At 29.4% G+C, this 12636-nt stretch overlaps 1 protein-coding gene across 5 annotated transcripts in view; it reads left to right on the top strand.

Annotated features, from left to right (window-relative positions):
- Positions 1-12636, top strand: part of LOC117181378 — a 343385-nt gene that overhangs the window by 286713 nt on the left and 44036 nt on the right. For all 5 annotated transcript variants that reach the window (XM_033373974.1, XM_033373973.1, XM_033373971.1 and 2 more), the window contains 2 exons: positions 7310-7673; positions 7773-7948. In XM_033373974.1, coding sequence (XP_033229865.1) covers positions 7310-7673; positions 7773-7948 — 540 coding nt within the window. The remainder of the gene's footprint in view (positions 1-7309; positions 7674-7772; positions 7949-12636) is intronic.

Here is a 12636-nt window from a genome sequence, read left to right as displayed (position 1 = left end):
ATACATTTAGATATTTGAAAATCTTTAAAATGCTGTGAAGTCGTTGAATGAAAAAGTGTAGTTTCTGATTTACTATTTTTTGTATGCATGTAAAAATCAATTCTTTTGAAACCCCACACACGAGAGAAACAAGAAATTAAAAGACGAAAGTTGTGATGAGAATGTGTCCACGCAGCAGGCGGATTTTTTTCTTTTACTCTTTATTATGGTTTCACGATTAAAATAAAAACTACGCGCCCTATTAAAAAGTGATTCATAACAAATTTGTAGATCTTTTTCAAATGCATAATTTCTGTCTACTCATATTCTTCCGTATTTTGCATGGGTTTGGAGTTTTGAATCATCATTAGGATAAATTGTTCGTATTTTTGAATACTTTAAATATCCGTATAAAGAATGTTTGAATCTTGAAAAAAAGTTGTCTCAAAAATGTTTAAACGCGCTCACTTTTTGAATTTTTATCCAAAATGGCTGGCGAAAGAACTTGACCTTTAATTTAGAACACTCAAAAATATACCAAAGGCCAAGCCAAACTGTAAACTCTTTCAAAAGTTATCGTGCTAACAAACTAAAAATGCATCGACTAAGAGACAGAATAATTTTAAAAATATATTTTTCTGTATTGAGCGACAGTTCTGGAGTTAACATTTGTTTATTTTATAAAATGTAAAAGTATTTATTAGTTTATTTGAAATAGAATCGCGGAAATTTATACCAATATCGGTAAACTCTGTATATATTTTATATATTGAAAGGTATCAATACAAATATTAAAAAATATTATCCTTAGAATTATCTCAGGGCATCTACTCAAATTCTGTAAAAAAAATTCCCTGACAATTCTAGGTTGTTGCCAGGTATCTATATATTCTCCTAAGGTATCATTCTCCTGAATAATGAGCCACTCAATTATTAAATATCATATTGTTTAAAGCAATTCTCATCCTACATCCCTTAAAAAGTACTACATAATGCTTTAAAAAAAACTTTCCGTTATCCATCTGTGAATGGTTAAATGGTAGTTAACTAAGTTTATTAAAAGTGGTAAAAAATAGGAATAAATAAAGCGTGGTCAAAAAAGTTTATTTTCAAAAATATCTGCCCTACAAATTGTTCCTTTTGGTATCAAAATGTCCCCTGAATATTGTCATTATTTATAAAAATAATAATTTAGGGATCTCTCAAGTCTATTTTGCACAAAATTTCTTTTTTAATTTCCACTATTAATTTATAATTTTACTTCAATACATAGGAATTTTATCGCTTTTCCATTTTAAAGTAAAAAAATCCCCGTAACAGCGGAAACTAAAATAACGTAAGCATTTTTTTGCAAATAATGGGCTTAAGAGATTCCTACATTTTTTTAATTCTGCCAATATACAGTGGACATTTTACACGAAAAGGAATAATTTTTAGGTATCGAGCCATTTTAGAAGAAAGAAATAAGGATATTTTTTAGACCACTATAATAAGTATAGAACAGTTACGCAAGTTAATTATGAATAATCTTTTTCTTTCTCCTTATAAATATATAACTGTATGGGAACGGTGTCATTTTTGTATATAAAATCAAATAGTGAGAATACGAGAAAAATGAGATTCCTCATAATTTGTTATAAATTATTTTGTACTATTTTAATAGCTGCTTAAAATTCGAAGCATATTTAACATACTCATATTTTCGGTCCAATATATTCAGGAAGAAATTCTGTTCGAACCTCCTGAGAAATATGCAATTATATCAGACAAAAATTTTCAACATTTCACTTCAAAATTAAGATGAAATAGATATTGATTGATTATTTATTATTTAAATTAATTAAAATAAAATAATAAACATGGCAATGTGAACCATGAATTTTCAACGCAATTTTGAATTTCCAATATTTTACTTATTCTTAGAGCAGAGGCAGAACGTAATTAAATTTTGTATCGGGTACCACGACTTTTCTAGTGGCTAAGTTTTGAAGGAAATAATCCTGTAACAAAATTTTTCGTCAAATAACACTAGCTATCATTTACTGAATTTTATCTTTCCAATAATCGACATCTGAAGTTTTGTTAACTTATAATTTGTGGGGTAGACGCTGGACCGAAAACCGAGAAATGACCGGGAATTTTTTGAGACCGGAAAAAGCTGAGAAATGAGTTTGATTGTGAATTTATTTATTCACAAGGAATAAAGTTTTTAGAAGAACCATATATGAAATCACTTGGAATATCACAAATATGATATCACATAATATAATTCAATTAAAAATAAATTCGATTTCAACTTTTTTTAAATGTAAAGTTTAGTTGTCAACTGTTTTAATTACTACGTCTTTTAATTTACAACGCTTATTTCAAAAATCTTTTAGTTTACAATTTTTCGTCTTATGTCGTCATTTTTAAACGTAAATTTTTAATTGAAAGAATTAAAAAATAAAACTATATCAATTAATTCATGGTTTTTAAAACTAAACTGTATTTAGAGTTTTAAAAATGGCACAATAATTATTTTACAATATGATTCTAAATCGGTTTTAAATTAAACAATTTACAGATTTTGACGTTGAAAATTCAACTTTTTCAATACGAAATCCTTAAAAATTAAGCAAATTAAAATGTGTGATTCAAAGATTATAAACTAATTTTAATGTGAAAATAACTTAAAATTAATATATTCATAAATCAAACGATTTTATTTCATTTAAAATCCTATTCAAATATTGTTTCACTCGAAAATATTACAATTTTCACCCATTCAGATCGAAAATTTTCCATTAATAAAATGTCTGGATGAGCAATTATACGTAAAATACTCAAAAGTAAACAATTTGAAACTGAATCGTTTGAAATAGAAAGCCTTGAATGGTAAAAATTTCAGAGTGCAACATTTAAACTTTTAACGTTACAAGTGTTATTGTAACGTTAAGTAACAATTGAAAATTATTAATTTGAAACAATCAAAATTGAAAAAAAATATAATTAATTTTGGTATTTAATTTCTTTCCAATTACAAGAGGAACTTTTTTAGGTTTACATTTTTATTGTGTGGATCAATATGAAGTATTGTATTTTAAACATTTTTATCGATCTTGAAATGATAAAACTCTAATTTTTGTGAAATTGGTAGTATATTTACATTTGTAAAGCTTCTATTAAGTTGGAAGAGATATAGTTTTTTTTTAATTGGAAGGGGCCATTTTTTTATATTCAAGATTTTTATTGTGTTAGAGAAAAGAATTTTTTATTTTCCTTTTTTCTATCTGAATTAGAAGAGGATAATTAAAAAATATAGAAAATTCTTTTTTTTGGTAAATTGGCAGTACATTTAATATTTTTAAAGTTTTTATTGAGTTTGAAAATATACCGTTTTTTTATTGAAACAGGTCACTTTTTTCAAGACTTTTATGGTGTTTGAAGAAAGAATGTTTTTTTTCTGAATTAGAAGAGGACAATTAAAAAATATTTATTGTTATTGAGTCGGAGGAGAGGAAGTGTTGGTTTTCAATTTTTTCTAAATATAAAATAGTTTTTTTTATTGCTACGGTTGTTATAGAACTGCCCTGGCGGACAAAAGGAACCGAATGGAGCCTCTACAAAGTACCCGTAAAGACCCCATTCGGTTCCTTTTTAAAAAACTCGAAAAAACAGCACAATCAACTTTTAAATTATTGAAATACGAATTCTACGTTAAAATTCCCTATAGAAGGTCACGGAATAATCGCAATAGTTTTTTTGCAACGGTAAAAAGTTAAAAAAATATATAAGACGTATAACGCCTGTTGACTGCTACTTACAGGCGATGCGTTTGAAGTGTAGCAGTCAACAAGCGTTATGCGTCTTGTATATTTTGTAAACTTTTTACCGTTGCAAAAAAACTATTGCGATTACTCCATGACCTTCTATAGGGAGTTTTAACGTAGAATCCGTATTTCAACAATTTGAAAGTTGATTGTGCTGTTTTTTCGAGTTTTTAAAAAAGAACCGAATGGGGTCTTGACGGATACTTCGTAGAGGCTCCATTCGGTTCCTTCGGTCCGCCAGGTTGGAAGGAAGGAAATTAATTTTTTTAATTATCTCTAAATAGGAAGAGGCACTTATTTTTTAATTTAAAAGTTATTGATTTAATTTTGATAAAAATTTAAATAAGATTTTTGATATTTTAAACTAGATTGACTCACTGGATCAATCAATAAGGCTATGTGAATCCGTCTTGCCTTATAAATTTTAATTGATCTAAATTCATTGCAATCTATATTTTCCAAAAATACTTTTTTTATAACGTTTTTATTGAGTTGGAGGAGAGACATGTTTCATTCCTTCACATTTTTATCAATGCGAGTTGAAATTGAGGATTAGTTTTAATTTGGAGAATTTAAAACGATAGCTCGAATTCATATTTTTAAACCAGAGATCTTTAAACAATTTTAATTCCAAATTAAAATTGGTTTAAACCTTAATTTAAATTTCACTGTTTACGAACATTTTTGTACTACAAGCACACGCATGATTGAAGAAATTTGGCGGGAATCCCAAGTCATGAGCCCAGAACAGTCGGTCAGTTGGTCTGATCGTCGCGAGCTCGGCTATAGACGGAATAGCTCGGAAGCATTCGGGCGTTTTTAGTATAGTCTTTTCGAATTCTCCCAAATCCCGGTTACGGATATTGCTTGCGGCACTCATTTTAATACACATTCTTATTTAAGAATACTAAAATTTCGTACATTCCTTATAACTTATGTTACGTAAAATTCTTACTTTTGACGATATTTTTTACAAAACTTTTTATTGACCATTATCAGTTTTTCACACTTGCCATTTTTAAACAGTAAATAAGACTTTTTCTAAACGTGAATACTAATTTTTTCTCGCTTAAGTTTATAATACTACATAAAGAAATAAGATCATCTCTTATTATAGTAGGAATCTTTATAGCACTACCCCGATTATCCCTAAATTCTTACATTTTATTTTAATTATACATAAAACATAAATCAAATATTGATATAGAAAGTCTCTCCGTGCAGAGCTAAAAAATGTCTCTTTAAAATGTTGATAAAATGTTGATTGTTTTCGAAATAATGTATAAAATAAGCCCAGGATAAAGCCAATTCGTCTAGTTTTTCAGTAGATATTGCAAACATACACGCAGAAAAAAGAACCTTACATTTTACTGAAAACCAAGTTAAATCTACCGATCTTCCTAGTACGTATATGGATAACATGACAGTTCAGTAAACGTTACAATTATAGGCATATAAGTATGACTATCAATGATGGTTACTAGTACCAATTCTCAAGTGGTGCTGACCTGCGGATCAGTAGATTTTACCGATCCAGTCGCTATTCTGTACAGTTCCTGGATGCTGCAATTACGAATTATCATGTCACTTTAACGAATAATATAAAGGGATCTGAATTATGTTATCGGCTTAGACTACAGTCAAGACAGAACTATAAATTGTCAAAAAGTATTGCTAAAAAATAATTAATAAATAAGCGCACGGTTATTTCTTACAAATATTTTCGGATATACTTAAAATTAATCGTTATTTGTAAGTTATAATGCTTAAAATACAATTAAAATTTCGCACGCAATGGGGGGATTCGAATGCATAAACCTAAGCACGCAAGTCAACAGTCTTAACCACTACACTAGTATACGAGTTGCAATCTGTAAAATAATTTTGAAATGCATTTGTAACTGAGAGTGGTGACTTCGAGAACGACTTCTGAATATGCAACCATGCCATCGCGGCACACAACAAAAGTTCTAACATTCACATCATATCTATATGTCAGCTGAAACAGTCACGGAACAACAACGCGGCTTGCTCCAATAAACTCGCTAGTTTACGCGATCTGTGAATAAGTTGTGCCACCCAAAATTGTATTATTTTTATAAAACCCCTTCCTTGCAAAGTGGGAATATGGAGTAATGTGACGACTGTCACAGAAATGTCAAAAAGGAATGATTTTTAGGTGATGCAATCCAGTCATTGTCGATTGCGTCGTGAATTCACCCGGTGCTCCGCGCGGATAGGTTGCGTTGCGACTTTAGGGTCAAGTTAAGTAAACCGATCAGATTGGTAGCATATACAGATATTTCGGTAATGTCCACTGCGCTACTATTGTAATCTCGGTTCAGCGGATTTTACATGTCGTTCACTATGTAATACGAGGGAATAGAGGTTTATTTTACTGAAGGATAACCGTTGAATTAACCTTAATTTCATTGTGACATTTACGAAATGCTAAGTGATTTTGACATTTTCACCTTCTTATTAAGAGCAGTTTATACTGTTACGGTTACAAAAAACCCTTTACAATTCTTGATAAGTAAATATTACATTTCTTTTTTCTGCGTGTAGTTCAAATTCCAATGTTTTCTTAAATATTTAATAACTTCCGAAATAATCAAAATTTTTCAATGTTTTTGGGGTAATTTTGACGCTATTTTTTTCATTGTATCGCAACAGCTTAAGAGTATAAATTGTGAAAAAAATGTTTCGAATTACAAGAACTTTAAATTGCAATAAAATAGTTGAAAATATTTGAAAACATCTTATTTTCAGGAAAATCAGAATAAAAATTAAACCTAGACAAATTGGCTTCACCCTGGGCTTATTTTATACAGAATTTTGTGAGCAATCAAACTTTTAAAGAGAAATGTTGTTAACTCCTGCATAATTAAAATTAAGAGAATTTAAAGTCACAAAAAGAGAGGTGGCCTAAAACTGCTACTACATGCTACTACATTTTTCTGAAATCGCACTTTTGACATTTATTTTAACCATACAGGCATAGAGCTTGCACAAACTAAAACATTTAGCCTTACCCTACCGAAAGAAATCTCCGAGTTTTCTTTAGCGAAATAGCTTGGCCCATTTGAGTCTATAAACAAAGTAGATTTGAAACAAAAGTCTCGGAAATAGTTTGAGAGATTCTACATTTTAATCCGAAAGCTTAACAAAGGATCCTGGAGTGTCGGCTACTCTCCTGAGATAGCCTCTCTGCTTGTTATTTATGATCGTATTATTATTTCAATTTCGGAAAGGATATTTTAAAGCCTTCAGACCATTTAAACGAGCTTCCTGGACCTTTAAAAATATCTCCCTGAGTGCCTGCGGAGAATTCCTCTAAGCTTCTTTGACCTAAAGAATTTTTAGTATATGCTCAAAGATTCTTTTCGGTAGGGTAACCACGTTTAGCCAGCGTCAATTAATTCCAAGGATGCATTGGTTTCTTATAATTTCTGATATAAAAAATAAAATGTCGATCACATATTTAAAAATTGCGTATTTACTCTTTGATCGAACAGGTGTCCTGTCGATAATTACGTCTTCCCTGGTTTGGATCGCCTTAGAGATACTGATAGTTTAGAAGCTCGCTTTAATGCCTTCAAAATTCCCGAGTCTAACTTTTTGGTCTTCGAAGCCACTGTGCGTACCTGTGCGAATGGTTGCCAACCTGCTTATTGTTCTTCGAGTGGCAGTGCTGGAAGGAGTGAGCCTTCTTTTGGAAGGAAGCGAAGAGACTTAGAATATGTATTGATTTCAAACAAGAACGAAACGAAGGAAAATGTTACGGTTTTGTCATTATTATTGGACGATACAAATAATAAAAACAAAACTGATGCACTGGTTGAAGAAGGCGAAGAAGAATATGTGAGAAAAATGATCGAGGTAAGAAATTATTATTTTATTATATTTTAGACGATAAATAGAAAAAAGAAAGTTACTAGTTTTGTTTTTGTTTAAAACCTTACAAATTTTAACTCACAGGTTTTCGCTTCACGAATGGATATGGACGTAGAAGAAAATAGCCTAATCGAGAAACAAAAAATAACAGTGGAAAAAATTTGCGTAACTTCAAACGAATATTATGGTCTCATCACCGCAGTAATAGTTCTTGTGGTGTTTCTAGCTTGTGTCGTTATTTTATCGATACTAGCATATTGGTAAGTAAACTGCAAGAATTGTACCATTTTTAATATCCCCTTTTTAAAGGCTCTGGAAATCGAGGCAAAATCATAGAAATAAGATTCAGGGCAAACTGTGAAGCCATTTTGTTTGATTTTTTGTTGAAATACTCTTAAAGGGTAGAAGGGATCGTCCATATATTACGTAAGACATTTTTCTTTTGTTTATATCGCTATGTCCTTTTCAACTTGATACAAATATTATTTTCGTCTTTATTCAAACAACAGAAAAACGTCTTACGTAATATATGGATAATCCCTAAAAACTTTTAGTACAGGGCGCTTTTTCGAAAAAAGTTCTATTTTTCATGTAAAAATTAAAAGAAAAAAATTCCCTCGACCGCTTCGTTGTAGTAATGAGTTCTACTATTCAACGAAGCAGGGAGCACGTAAGACAGTTTTAACAGAGATGAGTTGGGAGCATGAACTAATAAATACATGGTCTAGCCACTTGAGGGACTTGTTTCGTTCAAGTCACGCAACCGCTAAATTCCACCATTTTGTTCGTTTGACCGCGTAGTTTGAATTTGACGCGTTAGACTGTACGGCGATCAGTTGCAGGAAAATCAGTATGTATGAAGAAATATTATGAGAATATTAAAAGAATGAATTCAAAAAGAACTTTCAATGGATATAGCAGAACATTGGTAAGGAAATAAATTATATTCAGACCAGAATGTAAGTTTTTAAATATTACTGAATGAGAAGGATTAAAAGTATATACAATTTTTGATATTTATGATAATGAATTTCATTTTAAATATCTCCGTTTTCCAGTGAATGAATAATTCTCAGGTGGACAATTCTTTGAGGAATATATATATGTAAAAGTGACAGAGGTTTGTCATAGAATTAAGCGGGTCCATACATTTTACAGAAAAGTTGGTAAGATCTGTATTTGATCTGGATTAAAAGTAAGATCTATTATTCTTACATTAATTATAAAATAATTTGTCATATGGTTCAATTTTGACATTCTTCTGAATTTACATATAATGCGTACGTATAAATGTATGAAATATTATAGGGGTTTGTCAACATTTATTGTAATGTTGAACAGTGCTAAGAATAAGAGCGATTTTTAATGTGATACAATGTGATTACATATTATATCTAAAAAGTGGAAAGGCAAGAGGGAGTAACTTGTAAATTGAAAATTGTGCCTGACAGCAGTAAAATTTTGCGTAAAATTCATATTCTGAATATTCTGTAAAATTCCCGGTCAAAAAATAATTTCACTGTCATTTCCCGGTTTTCCTAGACCATATAAAATACCCAGTCATTTCCCGGTTTTCCAGGGTTCCCGGTCCTGCAGCCAACCTTCACTGCATTATATTATTTTCTTTATGCAGAACTTTCCCACTTGACTTCCATTTCATTTTATTTGACACAGATATGTCACTTTTCGTCCGAAGAAAGAGGTTATGAAGCACATAACTTAAAATTATAGTTAATCTCTATTTTCCTTTAGAGATCCCCAACATTATTATAATACATTTTATTAGGATTCAAATATTTGTACACCCCAGAAGTACAAGAAAATTTTATTGTTACATTGTACATTTTAAAATCCCTTACTTTTGCCGCCTAACTTATCCAAGATGGAGAAATTAAGCGGTGGGTCCTAATTGGTTCGGTTTTTCTTACTTGTGCGTGGCTAGACCATGTATTTATTAGATCATGGTTGGGAGATTGCTTATGCCGTGTATTTGATTTCGACCGATTTACCGCAGCGCGCCCTGTTTGCCTTAGCCTTCCGGGAACTAAAATTAAAGATCCAAAAGCGCGCCCTGTTTGCCTTATTGTTATTTTTCGGGAACTAAAATGAAAGGTGGCTTACCTGCTACTCACTTGGTAAAACAGGGTACAATTTGATAAAGACGGTAGAGAAGATCGGAGTTTGTAACATTTATACATTATAAAATAATAAATTAAGAAAAATGTATCAAATCTATTCCTTTAAAATTAATTATTTAACTAAGTTTTGGCTTTAATGATTTTCTCAACTAGAAAATGTTATAATAAAGATAATTTTTTATTTATTATCTCCAGTTCTTAGAATAATATAATTATTAATTAATTTAAAATTAATGCTGTGAATAATTATACCTAATTATTTTGATCCATGTTATTTAAATTTAAATTCATTATTGTGTTTTTAAAGATAAGGAGTTTATATAATAATAAGTAGAGTATGATCTTCAATTCAATAGATTCTATATATTAGAAGCTGTTCAATATCAATATTATTAATATTTTACATAATTTTGATTGTTTATATATATATATTTTAATTAGAATCGTAGACTAAAATTCTACTTCTTTCGGTTCACCTGAAAGAAAATCTGAATTAGTAGTTACCATTTTTATTTTTTATCAAAAGTTTAATAATAATTGATATAACTATTATTTTTCGTGGAACTTTTCCTGAATATCGATACGATAAATTAATAATACTAATTTGAAAATAATTTTACCTAATATTTCAAATGAGATATTATATTTATAGTTAATTAAGTGGTTAATAATTACTAATATTTCATTAAATAATAAAGCTTTAACTTTTACCAATTTTTAATTCTAAAATTGTAATCGCTTCGAATTAAAAATTATTTTTCAATTAGGGTATTCAATTTTGATCACTCTGAATTAGTCTAATTTAAAAAAATGAAGTTGGTAATTTTTTCAGAGATTCTGAAACAAAAATCTTTTAATATATGTATTTTCCTTAAATTTCAAGCAAATTCAATTAGAACTTAGTCAATATCGTAAAAAAATTAAAAATCTTAGGATTTGATGTGTACATACGAATAGGAGAGAAATACTGCCTTGATTTGGAAGAGCACCGTTAAATGCATTTTGGATAAGGCCCTTGAGCCGCCTACTGTTAATTGCTTCAGGTGACTTTATCCGATTTGCAGTTAACGGTGTTCTTCCAAATCACGGCAGAATAGGCATGTCATTGCCGGATCTAAATAAGAAACGGGCTGTTCTACCTAGATCTTGGATTGCTAAACCGCTATTGCTTTTGCAAACCAACATGGTCCATTCCCCCTTGTAACTTATGATAAATCCCCGCGCCCAAGTTATGTAACATGAGGCTAGTCCCCTCCTATTCCAATGTCCATCCAGTGATCCCAGATCTGAAACGAGATGCGGTCCAATATATGACAGGGCTATGTCCGTGTGAATATAGTAGGAGACGCTGTAAACGACTGAGTTGCGCGCGCAACCCATTTCTCCTCTTCTGAATTTGAAAACTCGAAGATGCACGATTGCTGGTCGGAGCACTTCGTCGATTCTATTAATATATCTATCTGCTAACAGCTAACTGCTTTGAAATAAATTCAGGAGATTTGGACCTTTTCTCTTGAAAATTTAACAATTTTGTTGAAAATTCGTTTTTTTTTTCTTGTTCAATTCAATTTTTAGCACAGTCTTTATCTGCAAATTGTACTATTCCATTTTTGGTTGAAACATTATCCTGTACATTTTATTAGTTAAAACACCAATTATTTGATAGAAAATTATTTTATTTTGTTGAAAACTAAACTTTTGGGTTGAAAATTGATTTATTGTGTTAATTAGATTTTTTTCCTAAAATTAAAAAAACTGCAAAATAAAGAAATTGCCTTAAATCGTCCTGATTCCTTTTTTTTTTAATTTTAAAATCTTTTCAAATACTCACTTAAAATTAATTTTTCATACTAAAAAATCATTTTCAATTTTCTTAGCAATCATAACAATTTTTGTTATTCTTTTTGAATATTTTACAATTCTCAAAAGCTTTTTTTTTTAAATCTGCAAAAATCTACATCGTGTTTCAAATTATTTCAAATAGTTTCAAGTTTTAAATTAGTTTTGAATATTATTCTAAATTAAAACTGTAGCATTCAAACTTAAAATATAGCTCATTACAATTTTAACCAATCAAGGCTTTTATTTCTAACAACTCTATTAAAATTTTTATAGTTTTTAATTGCTGTTTATAATGGCTTGTCCCAGATCTGAATTATATTTTTTTTTCAAAAAATCTCTGATCCAATTCAGAAATACATACAATTGCTTTGAAAAAAATTTTTAATTCAGAAATATTTCATTTAAACGTAATTTGTATTTTTTAAACAGAAATTTCTCAAATGTTAAAGTCATAAAAAATTTTAAACGGTTATTTGGTATTTTAAAATAATTTAATTTAAAAAATTGTAAAATTAAAAGGTGCTAAAAGTTTGTGTTTTATACGCATGAATTATTGAGCGTTTAAATGAAATATTTCTGAATTAAAAATTTTTTCAAAGCAATTGTATGTATTTCTGAATTGGATAAGAGATTTTTTGAAAAAAAATATATAATTCAGATCTGGGGCAAGCCATTATAAACAACAATTAAAAACTATACAAATTTTAATAGAGTGGTTAGAAATAAAAAGCCTTGATTTATTAAAATTGTACTGAGCTAAATTTTAAGTTTGAACGCTACAATTTTAATTTAGAATAATATTCAAAATTAATTGAAAACTTGAAATTATTTGAAATAATTTGAAACACGATATAGATTTTTGCAGATTAAAAAAAAAGCTTTTGAGTATTGTAAAATATTCAAAAAGAATAACAAAAATTGTTGTGATTGCTAAGAAAATTGAAAATGATTTTTTAGTTTGAAAAATT

This window comes from Belonocnema kinseyi, chromosome 10 (assembly GCF_010883055.1).
Source record: "Belonocnema kinseyi isolate 2016_QV_RU_SX_M_011 chromosome 10, B_treatae_v1, whole genome shotgun sequence".
NCBI classification, from domain to species: Eukaryota; Metazoa; Arthropoda; class Insecta; order Hymenoptera; family Cynipidae; genus Belonocnema; species Belonocnema kinseyi.
This window is presented reverse-complemented; position numbering and strand designations above follow the sequence as displayed.